Source organism: Onychomys torridus, chromosome 1, assembly GCF_903995425.1.
Source record: "Onychomys torridus chromosome 1, mOncTor1.1, whole genome shotgun sequence".
In the NCBI taxonomy this organism is placed as follows: domain Eukaryota; kingdom Metazoa; phylum Chordata; class Mammalia; order Rodentia; family Cricetidae; genus Onychomys; species Onychomys torridus.
The window spans coordinates 180,094,826-180,114,184 of record NC_050443.1 but is presented as its reverse complement, the minus strand read 5'-3'; the positions used below and the strand labels follow the sequence as shown (position 1 = coordinate 180,114,184).

General features: G+C 39.1%; 1 protein-coding gene across 2 annotated transcripts in view; it reads left to right on the top strand.

The window, feature by feature from the left end:
• Cacul1 (CDK2 associated cullin domain 1) overlaps nucleotides 1-18,013 on the top strand; it is an 86,262-nt gene extending 68,249 nt beyond the window's left edge. The window contains exons 6-9 of one of the 2 annotated variants that reach the window (XM_036174444.1): nucleotides 554-643; nucleotides 4,293-4,431; nucleotides 13,506-13,549; nucleotides 13,920-18,013. In XM_036174444.1, coding sequence (XP_036030337.1) covers nucleotides 554-643; nucleotides 4,293-4,431; nucleotides 13,506-13,549; nucleotides 13,920-13,960 — 314 coding nt within the window. In that variant the 3' untranslated portion in view covers nucleotides 13,961-18,013. The remainder of the gene's footprint in view (nucleotides 1-553; nucleotides 644-4,292; nucleotides 4,432-13,505; nucleotides 13,550-13,919) is intronic. The other variant, XM_036174452.1, reaches the window with a different exon arrangement.
• Nucleotides 18,014-19,359: the final 1,346 nt, after the last annotated feature.

Genomic DNA, 19,359 nt, shown 5'->3' with positions numbered 1-19,359 from the left:
GCCTGCCTCTGCCTCCTGAGGGCCAGGATTAAAGGCGTGTGCCACCATTCCTAGCTGAAATCTGTAGCTTTTTGGACGTGACAGAAATTCTAGTGTTTCAGATTTGTTGCATTAGGAATGTGCAGCCAATAAAATCCAAGACAACTTCTGATCCAAGCACTTTAGATGAGGGTGATTTGAAGAAAGAAGGTCCTGTGTCATTTTCTCCCCACACAAATGAGTGCCCCAGTGCCGTTGCTTCTAGAAGGCTTTGCTTCTCTGATTCTTCTGCACTGCTTTGCTACTGCAGCAAAGCAGTGCAGATTCCTGTTTTATTGAGTGCTGTGCTGAAGGCTTTTGTATCCTTGTGTGTGTAAGCTCTTGACCTGTCTTGTGCTGCTCTTTTCCTGTGGTATTTACCTATGCAGAGTTAGAAATACTAATAGAGAGACATTTTTACTGTTAGCAAGTGTTACATGCTTTTTTCTTTCTTTTTTTTCTTTTTTGTTTCTATTTTTTTTCTTTTTTTCTTTTTTTTTTTCTTTTTTTTACCTGTTTTTTCTTCTTATTCCAGCTTTACTTTTAGAAGCCCAGTCAACACCATTTCAGGTCACACCTTCAACTATGGCAAATATTGTGAAAGGCCTGTACACTCTCAGACCAGGTAAACACCTGTCATTTCTGTTGGGATTGGGCCTGTGTTTTTATTTATTACAGCCTTATCCAAAAGAGCAGTGGTTCTTTATATGCTTCATAAGGCCAAATGGCATTTGGGTTTACTGTAGTAAAAATCCCAGAACTCAAATATGTGTGAAATGTTGGTTTAGAACTCACTTGGAACTCATTTTCTACCAGTGAAAAGCAGCTGCTTTGGTTTTTGTAGAGAGAAATCCAGAAAATAATTTGCTGATGCATTTCCTATGTGTGCTGACACTTGAAAGTATCATCATCTGTGAACTGAGGTAGGAGGATAGTGAGTCTAAAGCCAGCCTGAAAGCCGCATAGCTAGACTGTGTTGCAAAACAAAGCAAGAAAATGAATCTCGTGTTTGGTGTTAGTTTTGTCTTTGTTGTTATGGAGTTTCTCCTTTATTTCACCCTGTCAGATGTGTAGGAATACACACTCAAATTACATCTTCTAGTTCATTAATAACTGGCAAGGGATCTAGAACAGTTGATAAAGTTGTGTCATGAGGATTTGAGGGAAGACACATAAACAATAGCTATATTCACAAGCAAGGCCTGTAAATGACCGTAGTGTGCCTACTTCATAGTAAAAGCACGGTTAGATGCAAAACAATCCAAAGAGCCTTTGTAGGGCCTCAAGCTTGCCACTGAGTTATCTAGCCATTTATAACATGACTATAGGAGAAGCTTGTAGAAACCTTAGTGTAAAACATTGTCCTACAGTCAGTAAACACAAAAAAATGTTTGTTTGTTTGTTTAAGAAATTACTGTTTTGTGAAATCTGAAGAGTCAAAGAAATAAAATGTGAATGGAAAATTTAACCTGGGGGCTGGAGAGATGGCTCAGTGGTTAAGAGCACTGGCTGCTCTTCCAAAGGTCCTGAATTCAATTCCCAGCAACCACATGGTGGCTCACAACCACTCAACAAAGCACTCATATACATAAAATAAATAAATCTTTTAAAAAAGAAAAAGAATTTAATCTGACACCAATAATAAGCATTTTAACTATAGTTACTCATCATTTGAATTTAATGATTATTATAACAAATTAATAACTGATAATTAATTTAAAAGACACTTTAAAATTTGGCTTGCTAAATTAAGAACCAAGTGAAACTGGTATTAAGGAAGCAGATTCAAGAAATTATTATTATTTTGAAGCAGGGTTTCCCTATATCCCTGGCTGTCATTGAACTCAGAGATCTGCCTACCTCTGCCTCCTAAGTGTTGGGACTAAAGGCGTGTGCCACCATAAGAAATTATTCTTTCTCAGGCTACTATAAAATGATTAGTGACTTGTAGAGTGTTCATGTTTATTAGCTAACTTTGGCTTTGGTCTTGAGTTCTATTCTTTTTTAACAGAAATCATTTGTATAAAGTAACTACTTTTATAAAGTTACAAAAATATTTTATTACATTTTCTAGTAAGCTATTTTTTCTAGTTTTTCTGATATTTGGATTTCATTTGCCTGTAGTGTTAAGATGCCTCATGAATTTTTTTTTGTACATTAGATTATGAATGATGTTTTTCTTTTATCTTAGAAGTCTTTCCAGTGTAGTATGACAAATTCTGCCTCCTAAGTAGGCAGGTTTATCAGCCATGGATGGCCTTTCACACATGCAGCAAAATTACAGAATAAAGCTAATCACTATAGGTAGAAAAAAATTGGAGATGCCTGTTTATCTAAATGCTGTTTTATCCAGGTTGAGCTCTTGTAATAGGATTTATACTCCTTGTGAGGAGAATTCTGTATTTGAGAATTGTCCTTTTCAAAAGGTGAATTTTATCACTGACTAACCTTTTGCTGCCCTAGGCATTTTCAGAGACGCTATTAAACATGTTTTGACATTTCCATGTCTTGCCAGTGCCCATTATGTTCCTAGTCTAGTAAAATTCTAGTCATCTGACAGATTAAGGTTGGAATATTACAAAAACCGAATTTTAAACATAGAAGCTGCTTCTTCTGCCACAGGTGTCCCCAATAATGTTAGTCTTTGTGTGCCACATTTCAATCATCTTGGTAGGTTTTCAGCCTTAGATTCATGCCTTCACCCACTGGCAATTGGTGGACTTGACATTAATGTTAAGTTTCCATCTGAGTTTTTAGAAACTCACTTTAGAAGCAGCTGCAGCAACCTTACTCTGCCTCTTTTCGTCTAACATACACACTTTTGTTTCATTATCTTTATTTTAATGTACTTGAAGTTATACCACCTGATGAAAGGATTTGGCTTCTGGAGCCTCAGAGAGATTTGCTAGTCATTCTCCAGAACACTCTAATGACTCTTTTTAAAGCTACATGCTGGAGGGGCAGACCACTGACAGTGTTTGCCATGACACTGAAAGGGAAGTGTAGGCTGGCCTGCGTGTTCCCAGCTCTTGCCAGTTTCCTCTCAGTTAGCTCTTCTCTAGTTGGACATCGTTTTTTCTACTTTTTACTTGCCATTGACCACCACCACACAGAATAAAAAATGTAGGCTTTCAGATTCAGATTGCAGTTTTTAAAGTGGGCTTACTGGCTTTACAGAGCATTGGCATTTTCATGTTTGTTTGTTTGTTTTTTCAGTATAAACAGCTAGAACGTTTATAATGGGGACATTTTGAAAGCTCTAACCTGAAGTACTTGGGAAAGGCTCAGTAGTGCTCATGGAAGGCCAGATAGCAGTGCCATCTCTGAATGGAGGACCATATGCATGTGTGTTTTTCCTTGAATAATTAATTTAATATTAATATTATCAAGCCTATGTAATACTGCAGACCTTTTCTTCGAATAATCCATTCCTGTCTTGTTTGTTTGTTTGTTTGTTTGAGACAGGCTTTCTCTGTGTTATAATCCTGGCTGTCTTGGAACTCGCTTTGTAGACCAGGCTGGCCTTGAACTCACAGAGGTCCACCTGCCTCTGCCTCCTGAGTGCTGGGATTAAAGGTGTGCGCCACCACCCAGCCCATTCCTGTCTTTACTCATCTCTAAACTTGATTGGTACAAACACTCTAATATAAGTTTTTGTTATGTCTGGTGGAAATACATTCCTATGGCCTCTCTTTGCCCTTTTATTTTCTGTAGATTATTCTGTTGGTCTTTCTCTTGATAACCATGTAATTCTCTTTTACTGTTGTGTTCCTCCTCCCACACAGAGCTGGAATTTAACAGGAATCAAAATAGATTTTTATTTCCAAAGCACTAACTGGTTCTCCACCTCCTTGCCTGTGTTTGGATTATTTTCTCTTTGGGTTATACTTATTATTTCCTTTGAAGTGCTGTGTTCTAGGACTAGTTTGTTGTTTGAATTAATGGCTCGTAGAGCTGGTATTGCCGTCAAGCTGCTTCTCTCCACATCCTCTTCCACTTTGAATTGCCTAGTATTCTCTTTTGTGTTTTCCCACATCTTTTACAAGATCTATTAAAAGGTTATAGATTTTTATTCGATTTTCTTGAATCAATAATGTAAAAATATCCATTTTTCTTTATACTTTTTAGAAAGAAATTTTTGTGTCTGTGTGTTCACCAAAATAGGGCCAGACTAATTTTTTTTAAATTTGATTTAATATATATTCTTGTTGTTTAAATAAGAAACTTGCTTTTTCATTTGTTATTATTAATGAATCATATGTTTCTCCTCACAGAATGGGTTCAGATGGCTCCGACTTTGTTTTCTAAGTTTATTCCAAACATTCTGCCTCCAGCTGTGGAATCTGAACTTTCTGAATATGCTGCTCAAGATCAGAAGCTTCAAAGAGAACTTATACAGAACGGTTTTACCAGGCACGTTGGCTTTTCTTTTAACAACAATATAGCGCATTTCCCTAGCTTGGCTAGAGAGAGTGCCAAGAATCACGGTCCGAGAGGTGGGGCTGTGGACTCCTTGTCTGGACATTTTCAACTGTGTGCTGACTAGTGGAAGCTGTTCATTTCTGTGTACTTTTTGAAGCATGGACAGTTAGGTAGGACAAGGCCTTCCAGCTTGGAGTCTCTAACATTAATCCTGAACACGATGAAAAACATTATTGTCATGTTTTCTCTAAATCTCAATGTTCTTTAGAATATCTCTTTATAAATGTCCAGATTTTCCCTTCTCTTATCTTTGGTGTATGTGTTTATTTTTCTAAAATGTTTGCAGTTCTGTTGTTTTTGTTTTACTCCTTTGGGGAGGCACCACCACCCAGCTCCCAAATAAATCACACACAGAGACTTATTCATTTTTTTTTCATTTTTTAAATTATATTTGTGTTTTATTTTTACATATCAGCCATGGGTTCCCCTGTCCTCCCCCTGTATGTAGAGTTTTCCTGCCTGGCCCACAGTCAGGACAAATCTCTCTTATCCCACAGTCGCTCAGACCCAACCAAGTAAGCACACAGAGACTTATATTGTTTACAAACTGTATGGCTGTGGCAGGCTTCTTGCTATCTAGTTCTTATATCTTATATTAACCCATTTCTGCTAGTCTATAAGTTGCCACGTGGCTCATGGCTTACCAGTACCTTACATCTTTCTTGTCATGGCGGCGGCTGGCAGTGTTTCTCTACCCAGCCTTCTACTTCCCACAATTCTTCTCCTCCTTGTCCCGCCTAACCTATCCTTTCTGCCTGGCTACTGGCCAATTAGCACTTTATTTATTTTAACCAATCAGAGCAACACATTTGACATACAGAACATCCCACAGCACTCCCCCCTCCCGCCCCTGCTTTCCCCCCAGCCCCTCCCCTCCATTCCCATCTCCTCCAGGGCCAAGACTCCCTTGGGGATTCAGCTCAACCTGGTAGATTCAGTACAGGCAGGTCCAGTCCCCTCCTTTCAGGCTGAGCAAAGTGTCCCCGCATAAGCCCCAGGTTCCAAACAGCCAGCTCATGCACTAAGGACAGGTCCGACTGCCTGGGGGCCTCATAAACAGTTAAAGCTTTTCAGTTGTCTCACTTATCCAGAAGGCCTGATCCAGTTGGGGGCTCCACAGCTTTTGGTTGATAATTCATGTGTTTCCATTAGCTTGGCTATTTGTCCCTGTGCTTTTTCCAATCTTGGTCTCAACAATGCACGCTCTTACAGTCCCTCCTCTTTCTCGACATTTGGAGTCCTGGAGTTCCACCTGGGGCCTGGCCGAGGATCTCTGCATCCACTTCCATCAGTTATTGGATGAGACTTCCAGCACAACAGTTAGGGTGTTTGGCCATCTGATCACCAGACTCTGTCAGTTCAGGCTTTCTCTCAACCATTGCCAGTAGTCTACAGTGGAGGTATCATTGTGGATTTCTGGGGACCTCTCTAGGACTTTGCTTCTTCCTGTTCTCATGTGGTCTTCATTTATTATGGTCTGTTATTCCTTGTTCTCCCCTTCTGTTCCTGATCCAGCTGGGATCTCCTGCTCCCCTAAGCTTTCCCTCGAACCTTGCCCTTCATTACCCCCACTCACATCCAGGTTATTCATGTAGATCTCATCCATTTCTCTGTCATTGGGTGATCCCTGTGTCTTTCTTAGGGTCCTGTTTTTTAGGTAGCCTCCCTGGAGTTGTGAGTAGCAGTCTAATCATCTTTGTTTTACATCTGGTATCCTACTATGAGTGAGTATATACCATGTTTGTCTTTCTGAGTCTGGGTTACCTCACTTAGCATGATTTTTTCTAGATACATCCATTTGCTTGCAAACCTCATGATGTCATTGTTTTTCTCTGCTGAGTAGTATAATAATAGACAAACAGTCTGAGAAGGAAATCAGAGATACATCACCCTTTACAATAGCCACAAATTATATAAAATACCTTGGGGTTACTCTAACTAAGCATGTGAAGGACCTATATGACAAGAGATTTAAGTCCCTGAAAAAAGAAATTGACGAATATGTCAGAAAATGGAAAGATCTCCCATGCTCATGGATAGGCAGGATTAACATAGTAAAAATGGCGATCTTACCAAAAGCAATCTACAGATTCAACGCAATCCCCATCAAATTACCAGCACAATTCTGGACAGATCTGGAAAGAATAATACTCAACTTCATATGGAAAAACAAAAAACCCAGGATAGCCAGAAGAATCCTGTACAATAAAACAACCTCTGGAGGCATCACAATCCCCGACCTCAAGCTCTACTATAGAGCTACAGTAATAAAAACAGCTTGGTACTGGCATAAAAACCGACATGTGGACTAGTGGAATCAAATTGAAGACCCTGACATTAACCCACACACCTATGAACATATAATTTTTGACAAAGAAGCCAAAAATGTACAATGGAAAAAAGAAAGCATCTTCAACAAATGGTGCTGGCATAACTGGATGTCAACGTGTAGAAGGCTGCAAATAGATCCATATCTGTCACTATGCACAAAACTTAAGTCCAAGTGGATCAAAGACCTCAACATAAATCCAGTTACTCTGAACCTGATAGAAGAGAAAGTAGGAAGTAGTCTTGAACTCATTGCCACAGGAAATTACTTTCTAAATATAACACCATTAGCACAGACACTGAGAGAAACAATCAATGAGACCTGTTGAAACTGAGTAGATTTTGTAGAGCAAAGGACATGGTCAACATCTTACAGAATGGGAAAAGGTCTTAACCAACCCCACATCTGACAGAGGGCTGATATCCAGAAAATATAAAGAACTCAAGAAATTAGACATCAAAATGCCCAACAGTCCAATTAAGAAATTGGCTATAGAACTAAACAGAGAATTCTCAACAGAGGAAGCTCAAATGACTGAAAGACATTTAAGGAATTGTTCAACATCCCTAACTATCTGGGAAATGCAAATCAAAACGACTCTGAGATACCACCTTACACCTGTCAGAATGGCTCAGTTCAAAAGCACAGAAGACAGCTTATGCTGGAGAGGATGTGGAGCAAGGGGAACTCTCCTCCATTGCTGGTGGGAATGCAAGCTTCTACAGCCACTTTGGAAATCAATATGGTGCTTTCTCAGAAAATTGGGAATCAATTTTCCTTAAGCCCCAGCTACACCACTCTTAAGCATATACCCAAGCTCAATCATACCACAAGGGCATTTGCTTAGCTATGTTCATATCAGCATTGTTTGTAATAGCCAGAATCTGGAAACAACCTAGATGCCCTTCAACTGAAAAATGGATAAAGAAAATATGATACATATACAGAGGCTTATTCTTAATTATGAATGCCCAGGTTGGCTTGTTGCTATCCAGCTTTACTTAACTTGTCCCATCTATGTTTGGTCTTGGGGCTTTTACCTTTCTCTATTTCTGTATACCTTTCATTGTTTCTTACTCCCTGGCTTGCTATGTTGCTGGGTGGCTGGCCCCTGATGTCCTCCTCCTTCTCTGGCTCTTTCTTTTTTCCTCCTTGCAGATTTCTCATTCTATTAATTCTCTTCGCCTACCAGTCCCACTATCCTTTCTCCTGCCTCTCTATCAGCCATTCAGTTCTTTTTTAGACCATCAGGTGTTTTAGACAGGCACAGCAACAAAGCTTCACAGAGTTAAACAAATGCAACATAAACAAAAGTAACATACCTTAAAATAATATTCCTCAACACAATTCCTTTTTATGACCATACCTCAGAGAAATCATAGAAAGTACAGTTTTTTTTTTTTTTTAAATAGAAATGAAATAATATAAAGGTCTGGTAATTTCCTGTGGTACTTGCTTAAGTTAGGAAGTCCAAGGACACGCTAGTAACTTATATTTTCATAATTTTTCTGTTTATCTGTCTCCTGTATCTTCTGGTATCTGAATTCCTAATATTAAGAGAACTTATGAAAAAGAAGACCCAAGCAATAAATTGAATGTTGATTTGGTGGGACAGAGATGGACATTCCTCTAAAAAAAAAAATTGAGTCCAAACTGAATTTCAGAAACATACCAAAACAGACAAAACAAAACAAAACAGCCCTTGCCGTGGTTGCCTACTTAATCTGTTTTTGGTTAGGGAAGAAAGGAAATGTTGTTGTTGTTGTTTGTCAGCCCACAGATTGGACTTTATTTTTGCCTGGGGTTGTGGTTTTGGTGACATCTGTAGTCGTAAGGTGGTGGGGGCACTGAGAATTCCACTGGCCATTTACTTCTCTCCCTAGTAGCTTACATCAGAAGTGTCAGTGCAGATGGGTGTTGCTTGAATATATGTAGATGGCTTTTCTCTTTGAGATTGAGGCATCCTGTATCTCCCATTATTAAAATTTTTTGTGTATAGAGTAAAGCTATTTAATGCCCTATTCTTTGACAATTTCATGCAAGCGTATAATGTATCTTAATTATATCCATCTTCCTATTATTCCCCCCCCCCCAACTCCTCGGTACATCTCCCTCTCAACTTCATGGTTTTCTTGTTTGTTTGTTTTTAAAATAATCCAGAGTCCAATTAGTGCTGTTTATGTACATGAGTGTACGGTTACGTACAGGGTATGGGCAGCCTGTCTGCAGCCAGTCCCACACCCAAAGAAAAGTAACTCCGCCTTCCCTAGCATCCATCAACTGCCAATAGCTCTTTAGCTAGAGATGGAACCTCAGGAATCCCTCCTTCTCATTTTCATTTTAAAAACTTGTCTCACTGTCTACCCCAATCCATTAAGTAACCCTTATTGTTAGTTTTTGTGATTCTTTCTAGTGGTTTTTTTGGTGGGTTTTTTGTTGTTGTTGTTTAGTATAAATACAGGTAAACTTAAAGTATTCCCTTATTTTTATTCTTTTCCCCCCACATATTCAGCTATGTGTCTATATTAGACTATTAGACGGTGTACTGACTTAACTAGTTACTTAACTAGGCCCTAGTAATTGTTTGGTAATATAGACAGAGCTGCAATGGAAAACCAAAAGCCATACCTTATTCTGTGATTGTTGCATGTGTATCTCAGAAATAGCTTGGCTGGGTCAAGGGTTAGATATAATTGGAAATGTGATTAATACTGCCATTTTGCATATGCTTTTTGTATCCATACATATACTGTGTACATACGTATAACTGTACTTTAAAAAAGTGTACTCAGAATAAGTTAAATCTGCATTTCTGAGCTGAGCATGTGTTTGCATTTGTTTTTCTGTTAGCTGCTTGTTTATGTCCTTTGTTGTTGCTCTCTATTAGTCTTTTCCTTGATTTCTAGAAGCTCTTTATATAGGGAAGATATTAGCTCCTAGTCCAAGATAATATTCCTCAGTTGATCTGTTGGCTTTGCTTTCAGTCACGAGAAAGTGGTTTTACATTTTTGTGTAACTATACTAGGTAAAGGTTTTTGTGACTAATGTAGTTTGAATTATAATTAAATTTTGCCTTAGATACTTTTATTTCACTGTTAAAAAGATTTATGTGTTTATATGTACCACACATATCCAGGAGCCCACAGAGGCCAGAAAAGAAATTGGATCCCCTTAGTGTTAGAGTTACAGATTGGGTTATTAGTCAACGTGTGGGTCCTAGGAACTGAACCCAGGTCCTCAGCAAGAGCCAAGTGCTCTTAACCACAGATCTATCTCTTCAATCCTAAATACCTATCAATAAATGCAAAATAATTAATTTTAGACATTAGTTTATTAATCCCCCCCTTTAAAGTTCTGCCTTTTTAAAACCTGCTCTTGTGTCTGTCACTGAGCTGTTGAGGTTCTTCCAGAGTTGTCTCTTGGCCCTAGTGTGGGCACTAAAACAAGTGAACAGGGCGTGGAGCTGCTGGATTTGTGGCTTTTAAGTCAGACTTGGGTTGAGATGAGATGAGTAACTGACCCTGGAAGCACCATCATGCAGTATTTCTTTTGCTTTGAAAGAACTATTGTAGTATTGTGCTGCCAAGGGGATCAGGGAAATGCCTTGGGCTTTTTGTGTAAATTAGAATTTTTATTACTTATAATGGGGTTCTTTAAAACAGCTTCTGGCTGAGTTTTAAACATTAGGTTGTATTCCAAAAGGTAGTAAAATTGAAATGTCTTATAACACAAACTTAATCTAGCCACTTTTATAGTTAACACTGTGTAGGACACATTTACTGTGAGGATTAAACTCTGCCTTCTAAAGGATTCTGACAGGTACTTTGAACAGAGTAGGCCCTGCCAAAGCAGATATCCTATAACCCATTTTTAGGCTTATTTAATCACCTATCAGAAAAGACTGCCATGCTTCGCCTCTGTAAAAGGCCTGTCTCTGCTTGTGTCATGGGCATTCCGTGTAATACCCTATCACACTAATGTTCTCTTTAGTCATTATCTAGCTAGGATTGTTTTAGAAAAAAATAACATTCACTGATATGAAAGGGAAGAAAAACCCAAAATATACCGGCTATCAGATAACTCTTTTACTGCCTATTTGGGCATGAGCAGTAATGTGTGAGTTTTATTTTACCAAGTTTGTGATTCTTTATTGGTATTCCAAGCTCTTCATTTTGTGTCAAAGTCTTTGAAATGTTTTTACATAGTATGCAAATGTATTCAGATCTATCCTCTGCAGTAGATCTTTAGATGCATGAAGTACAAGGAAGACTTATTTCAAAACTAGAATAGACATATGAAAGCTCAGCCTATCATGATCTTTCTTTCTTATGGGTAATTGTATTGATTGGAGATGGGGATAGGTTGGTGTGTGCTGTCAGAAATTACCTTGTGGAGATTAAGCTTATTGGGAAACAGAAAACATGAGCCTTGGGCCTGGAGTGTACCATTCAGGCCAGCTTAGAGTCCCACCAGACATTTTACAAGGGCAAATAAGATGTTCCGTCTGAGAAGAAGTGACCTTGGTTTCTGGAATACAGTAGAACTTTGTAAAGATACTGGTGTTTTTTGTTAGTTTTTTAGCTGAGAGAGTGGCTCCTGAATTTGAGCTTTTTCATTTCATAGCAGAGCACATTGTACAGCTGCAGACTTCACAAATCAGTATTGTGCATCTACAACAGCTACTTTCTTTATGCCTGCTATTTTCACATCTGCATTTCACCCCTGTTACTTGCACATCTTCTGTTTCTATCTAACCAGTGAAGAAGTAGGATTGGATGCTTTGTTTAGAAGTAGAGGTTCCAGATATAAAGTTTTGTATCTTCAGTTTTAATCAGAATTATAACCACATAAGTCGCTTTGCTGGCTTTGGTAGGGCATAAAGTTGGATATCTTTTTAGGCTTCTCAGGACTGTTCCTGGAGAATACAGTGGGATTTTTTTTTTTCTAGATGCTCACTGTAAAGAATCATATACTTCTCAGTCATGTATCATGACCTCTCTGCCAACCATCAAGGATCCTTAGCTTAGCAAGAGATGTCTTTGTTAGAAGCAAATGAGAGAAAAAATAAACTTGGAATATCTGGAAAATTATTCAAAATCTTACAGTATTTCAAAATTAGCATTGGTTTAGTAATCAGATACTGTTTTTATTGTTTGGTTAATTGGAATGTGGGATGCTCAGATCAGCATTTTAGTAATTATCTGAGATTATGAATTATTAACCAATTTGTTAATTCAACAGATACATTTCCAGTGTCTCTTATGTGCTAGGCTGAGGCACCAGGGTGGACAAGACAGGCAAAGTCCTCACTTTTGTGGTACTTGTGCTCTACTTTTGGCAAACAAATAATAAACTTGTAAAAGTATGTACAATTTCATGTAAAAAAAAAAAGCACTGTGAAGAGTATTTAGAGAGTGAATTAGAGTTGAGGGTAATCAGTGATATGGTGTTGGCCTCCAAGGGGATATGACTCCCTTGGGAAGAGAGTGGCAAACAGAAAAAGATAATCACCCCAAAAGTGAGTGGAGGTAATAAGGGGTGGAAAATGAGGTGGGAGAGAGAGTCCAGAGCCATGACACTGGCTGAGAAATGAATTGGAATTGATTTTGAACTGTAATGAAAAGTTATGAAGACTTTTAATCAGAGGTGTGAAGTAATCTTATTTATACCTTATATAAGCTCACTCTGGCTCTTTGTCAAGAATAATATAAGGTTTGGGGATGGAGCTGAACAGACATTATGTTCTGGGTATGGTAAATTTCAGTGTGTATTTAATGATGAGAATGCTGAACCTACAGATCTCAGAGAGAAATCAGAGCTGCCTGTAAATCTCAGAGCCACAGACTGATATGGTCTGCATCTTAGAAAAGAGAGAAGAATGTGTATGGAGAAGAAAAGGTGGCCTATGACATTGTTAAGCAGAGCCAACAAAGGACACCAACAGTGGGTGGGAGAAGGTCAGAAGAAGCTAAGAAAAAAGTATTTCAGAAAGGAGGGATGATTGTACCCTTGGCTGAGAAGCAAGTAAGTGGAGCCATTATTGCTCATTGGTTAAGCATTGGAGTTTGGGTTAGTGTCTGAAGCCAGAACGTCAGAGTGTGATTCATGCGAGGCAAGGCCTATTCACAACCACTCTTCTCTTAACTGTAGTACAGAACTTGACTGCCTCTAGGCCTGTGAGGCTAGGCTGGGCACTATATCTGAAGATTTGTGCTCTCCACTCGAGGGTCTTCAAGTACCTCAGTTTCTGACTTCTAAAGGCTTTGAGAGTCTCACTTTGGGGCATGAGGGGAAGATTTTTAACTCCCCTCTTTTTGATATTTAAAGTTTGACTAGTATGTGCAGAATATTGGAGATAATATTAACAGAATCCATCGTTGTTGTCAAAGACATATTTTAGTTTGTACCTTTCTAGTACTCAGTGTAAACTATCTTTATAGATGATCCTTCATTTAATAACTTTCTATATTTAACAGGCTACATATACCCCTGAGGTAAGAATACTCGGGGTAAATGACTCAGCTGATGTTTAATGTCTGTTTAAACAGTCTGTTGGGTTAGAACCTGAAGCATTTGCTGTTTCTGCTGCTATCACATTGATTTATTTCTGCAGGCTTTGTATGTAAAGAAACCAGTCAGTTTTGTTGACTTCTTTGAACTCTTTTCTTATCCCTAGAGGTGACCAGTCCCGGAAAAGAGCTGGGGATGAGTTGGCTTATAGTAAGTGATAATGCTTCTTTCCTGTTTTGATGGATTTTTGATGTGGGCCAGCGTCTGAGGATGAGTATGGAGACCATGTGAGTAGGGGTGGTGGTCTAGATGGCACAGTGTGGCTTGTAAAGTTGGGGTCATTCTGGCCGTGGGCTTAAGCAGGTGCCAAGAGACCACCAAGATTCTTTAGGATAATGCCTCAAGATCAGTTCCTGGTGATATTGGCTCCTTTTCAGTTCTCTCAGAACTGTGTTATCTTCCAAAGTTTTTAAAATAAACACACCAGGAGATGGGGATCAGGAGAGAAATAGAGCTTTGTGTGAACAGAGTGCTCTCTGTCTCTCATGGTTTTTCTTTGTCTGATTTTTTTTTTTTTCAGACAGTCCGTCTGCTTGTGCAAGTTCCAGGGGATATAGATAGTGACTGCTGAAGTACTTTTCTCCTGGAGAGAAGACACTGGAGCTGCAGAAACTGTTCCAGGCACAGTGGGGCCTGCACCACTCAGGAGCTCTGTCAAAAGGCTGTTCTCAGAGAGGATGCCACACTTCTTTCTTTGATTTTCAGTTTTCAAAAACAAGAACTAACAAAAAACAATTGCTGCTAGACTTGGGGGTGATTTTGAAATGGGACAATCTTTTAATGAGTTTATCTACAGAGCAAGTGTCTTGGAGAGCGGCCATTGCTAAGTGAAGCCCAACATGCAAATCAGCTTCCTCCAAAATACAAGAACGATAGAATCTTACTATTATTTTTTAAGCACTTGTCTTGTTCATTTGTGGAGTTGGCACATGGTGTCTCATTTCAAGATATCTTTGCTTTAAAACCAAGCAGATGTTACAATACAGTGTTCACCCATGCCCCAAACAATCTGTTTTAAATTCAGAATTGGTCTATGTTTAGCATTAGTCTTAATGGAGAAAAATGCTAGTAATTGCTTTCACTGTAACTTCCCCATCAGTTCATGTTTTTAACTCTGTGCCTTGAGCTTTGTGCACTTTGCAACTGTGTGACTCTGTTATCAAACTCACAATGCTTCCTGGAGAAGTTGATATCCCAGACTGGCCTACCACGGTCTCTGGTGTGGCTTTGTAGCAGGACCTGATTGAGAAAATGGACAGAGATCAGAATTCACCCTTCTGTCCCACTTCTCATGGGGACCAACTCTTACTGAGTGGTTTCCTTTCTGCCGGCACCTCACCTGATCTTACCAGTCTTTAGTGTGGGTGGAGTCCTGGTCTGTGATACTGTAGAGATTACCCAACTATGGGAGCTGTTACCTGGATCCCTCTAGGGAGAAATAGTAGTTAAAGCCAAAAATGGTAAATAGTTCTTGGTCCATCTCGTTTTGATGGGTGCATTTAGTATTTGTAAAAGGTCAATTCTGCCCTGCATCTTGTAAACATCATGTTTGATATTTGAGTACAGCAGGGGAGAGTTTGCACTGGTGTTTGAAGGCTTCCTTCAGCTGTGATAAAGCTGTATTGTCTGTTTCACTACACCAACAGTGCTCTTTACATCTTCACAAAAGTCTGAAGCTTTCTCTAGCTGTTTTTCAATGGTAAACAAACATAGGCATGATGAGGGAAAAATATTTTTCTTCTCAGTTTTGCTTGACTGTGAAGTAAGCCTTGGCTTTGTGCTACCAGACTTTAGCTGACAGTAATTCTGACCCTTCAGAGAATGCCTCCCCAGGCTACTACTTCGAACTCAGTGGGCAGAAGAGTTAGAAATGGTACACTGGGGGCAAGAATGTTGCCCGGTAGCAGTCCTGGATTTGTAAATGATGGTCTAGGGGAAGAATAGTAAGAGCTGACAGCTTGGCTCTTTTGGGTACTTCTCTGCAGTTGGTAGTTTGTTGGGACTTTAATTGGCTTCGTTTTATTTGGGTTATGTTGAAGAACCCTGAGCAGGGACAGGCAGGCCTTTCAATTTCTTCTGCTCTAATGTCAAGGGAAATTTTCATTTTATCAAGAAGCCCAAAGTTTACTTTTCTGTTGGAATGCTTACCACAAGGTTGTAAATGTAATTTGATACTGGTTTCTCCTACATGGCTTTAATATTTTTGACAATAGTAAAGTTGGAACATTTCTTGAGACATAAGTAAGTAGTTCAGTGTCTTAATTTATACCCTCCCACCTCCACTGGAAGAGAGTACTCTCTTTTTTTTCTCCAATAGAACTTTCCCTATACAAGCATCATATTACATAAATTGGCATTAAAGTGTGTGCTTTTGTGTTATTAAATTAATGGAGATATAATCATATGCATTCTGTGTTAGCACAAATTAGAGGAAAGCCTATGAAATTCTGAGTCAGAGCTGGATACAACTGTACTGATACTGAAAAGCATAGTTTGTAAAACTCACTCAAGGTGAAATTGGCTTTGCTTATTAATTGAAATCTTGACAGAATTTGTAGTCCTCAACTATGAGGAAATAAAATCTGCTCTCTCCCACTTTGTATTTCCAGAAAACACTTTCTTTTCATGTGTTCTTGCCAGTGAGATGTGCAGTTTTTCTACCCCTGCTGAGGACTACATTCTTAATCAGATCCTCAAAGGCCAAATGGTGGAGATTGGTTAGCCAGTCAGTATAATGCAGTTGATTTGACTAAACTGGCAAGTGTGTACATTTGCCTAAAAGTAGGCCTTTAAAAGAAAGCCACAAAGTGTGTGTTACTGAAACTTCTGGAAAAGTCCTTTTTTCTGGTTCACTTTCTCTCTTTTGCTGGGATGAAGTTGGTTTGAGTGCAGAGGAATAGGTGCCCTTGGTCATGACACTACATACATGTCTCTAGTGCTTAGATCTGCGTAGCTGCTCCCGTGCCGCCGCCGGCCCCCCCCCCCCCCCCCCCGTTTGCTTTCTGTCAGGTTGCAAATTTGCACACATGAATGATTCCTCAGGAACAGTTTGCACACTCCTCACTTCAATATACTCTGTATAGACCAAACAGCATCAAAGGTTATCAGCACGAGAGGCTTCATACTAGCGAAGGCCATGGTGAGCTTGTAAACAAAACTGGTTTTTGCAGGTAATGGAAAGAGGAGCATTTAGTGTTTAAACAACCTCCCGATTCTCCCTGTAAATAGAGTAAATAACCTTCCAGATTTTGCTGTCTTATTGAGGTTGTGTTTGTTTGTTTTGTTTTTTCTCCTGTTTCTTCTCTCACATAGTGGTATTATTCCCCCAGTTAGTATGCAGAAGGAATTTCCCTTGAGCTAAGATTCATTTGTTTACTAAGCAGCCAACATTAAACTAAGCATTATTCTATGAATGTATATTCATAGAGTATACTAAGCTGAGATAATAAGAAACAACTAAAAAGCAAAACAAAAACCCGGTATTAGCTATCCAGCTGTTAGAGTATTTAGAGTTTTTTGTTTGTTTGTTTTTTATGGTGTATCCCTTGAGCTTTTAGCTTGGAATATTATATTTGCTTTTATCCATGTGTAGGTCTTTTAAGGGAATGTTAAAATTCAAGGTTGGAATGTGATACAATTAACTGACACCTGAAGCAAGTATAGAGAACCTTTTCTGTTGTGATGAGTGCTTTCAGTAATAGTGTGCAAAATGAGGTTCATTTTGACCAGGGGTTGCAGCAGTCCATAGAGAAATGGCTCTTGTGCTTTCATTACCACATAGAAATTTGCCTTGGTTTCTGACCCCCAGGACTTTGGGAAGGAGGTACCTGTTCTTTCCCAAAGGAAACACCTCCTCTCTGGTCCCTCTGCTGCTTAACTGCGGTCACTGCCTCCTCCTTCCGCACTAGCTGAGACCTTAACTTGAACCTCTTTCCAGAGCCAGTGGCTTGGGTCTGCCACCTCACTGAAGGGCCTGTTATTTTACAGATCTGTGCTCTGCTGCAAAGACCTTCGTTTCAGGCTTGATTCGTTGTTAGAAGAGTGCTGATGGGTTACACCTCTGGGAAAGTCGTCCACATGACTCTGGGATTAGGAGTTGAGTGGTTTCGAAAATAGTTTGTATTGGTTCTTGTGTGTCTTAAATATTGTGACTGTACTAAGTGCAGCAAGACTGGATGCTCTCCTAGGGTGTGTTTGGTTGAAAGGTTGGCAGTGCCCTTGGCTCCTCTTAGTCTTATTTGTCAATGGTACAGCCATGCAGTTGTAGAGAAATTATTTAATGTCAAGTCCTGAGGAACTGTGGCTCAAACAAATGCTTACACAAAATTTGGAGATCACTTGCAGGCAAAAGCTTTTGCCACCCACCAGCACAGCATTGCTGTCCAGTCTCCCGACCACTTGTCATAAGGCATGGCAAGTCTGGTACTGTCCTTTGCCACTCACTCATTCACAGAACAAGACTAAAGCGCTTACTGTGCTGGGGCATAAAGCTGCTGGCCTGTGCTCTCCTTATAAACGTTTAATGGATTTTGAATCACTCTTCTGTATTAGGTGTATATTCTTACTAAAACATTGTGGTTAATGGAAAATAAATCTTGTACATATGTCCTTAAACTTGTTTTGTTATAAGTTTTATGTAGATGTCCTGGCTGTGGTACCTGGTTCACTGTTGTAACATGGATGCTCAGTTCCACCTACAGGGCACTCTGTGACATGGAGCCACAACTCAGACATAGTTAGCCTTAACCTTTAGATCGGTGACTATTTATATGTGCTTTAGGCATTACAGTGTGTGTGTAGACATGAACTGTGGGTGTATATAGTGTTTATGTAAGCATGTATTGTAGATGTAGTGAACAGTGTATGAATGTGTCCTGTAGGTAGTGTGTGTATGCATGCTGTAGGTAATATATGTGTACACATGTACTGTGGATGTATAAAGTATGTATGAATGTACTGTAGGTGTAGTATGTGCACATGTGCTTTAGAGTACGTGGTATGTGTATAAATGTGCTGTAGGCATATATATAATGGGCATGATTTCCTTGGTGGAGGAGCCCAGAAGCTTATAAGCTTTTGATAATAAGAACATTTTGACAGTTGTAAACATGCCATTTCCTTTTGGATTAATATATGAATTTATACAAAGCCATTCCGAAGACCAAAAGTCTTGTTTTTAATATAATTTAAAACCTCATATGGAAGTATAAACAGATGAAAATAGGAAAATGCCCACTGAAAGAAGAAAAAAATAGAAGGAACTTGCTGTACCAAAAAGATACATCATATTTTTCAAAAATGCAATTAAATTTAATACAGTTACAATGGTATAAACATAGACAGGGTGATGGGAAATGGGTAAAAATAGGAATGAAGGCATACATTAACACTGGCTTTTAAGAGTTATTCTGGCTATGAGGAGTTATTCATTGAAAATTGCTAGAGAAAATTAAATTGATTGCTGTCATACCATTTATCAACGAAAGCCCAGATGGACTAAAAATTAAATTTAAAAGCACAGCACAGAAAAGACAGTATGACTCCCCACTCCTAGGAATGGAGAATTTTCTTTTAAGGACATAATCATGAGACACAAATGCTCTATACATGCTGTCACCTGCCTTTGTGCTCCATGGAGTGTTTAGTGTGTGTACTTATGGATATATTTTTTAACAAAACTTATGTGTATGTGTGTGCCTGCATTAGTTTGTATGTACCATGTGCATAGAGTGCATGCAGAGACCAGGAGAGAACCCCTAATGTAGAACTAGAGCAGTTCTCAACCTGTGGGTCACTACCCTTTCGCAGGGGTTGCATCAGACAGTTGTGATTTATACCTAGCAAAATTGCAGTTATAAAGTAGCAACAAAAATAATTTTATGGTTGGGGTCACCACAACGTGAGGAACTGTATTAAAGGATTGAAGCATTAGGAAGGTTGAGAACCACTTAGCTAGAGTT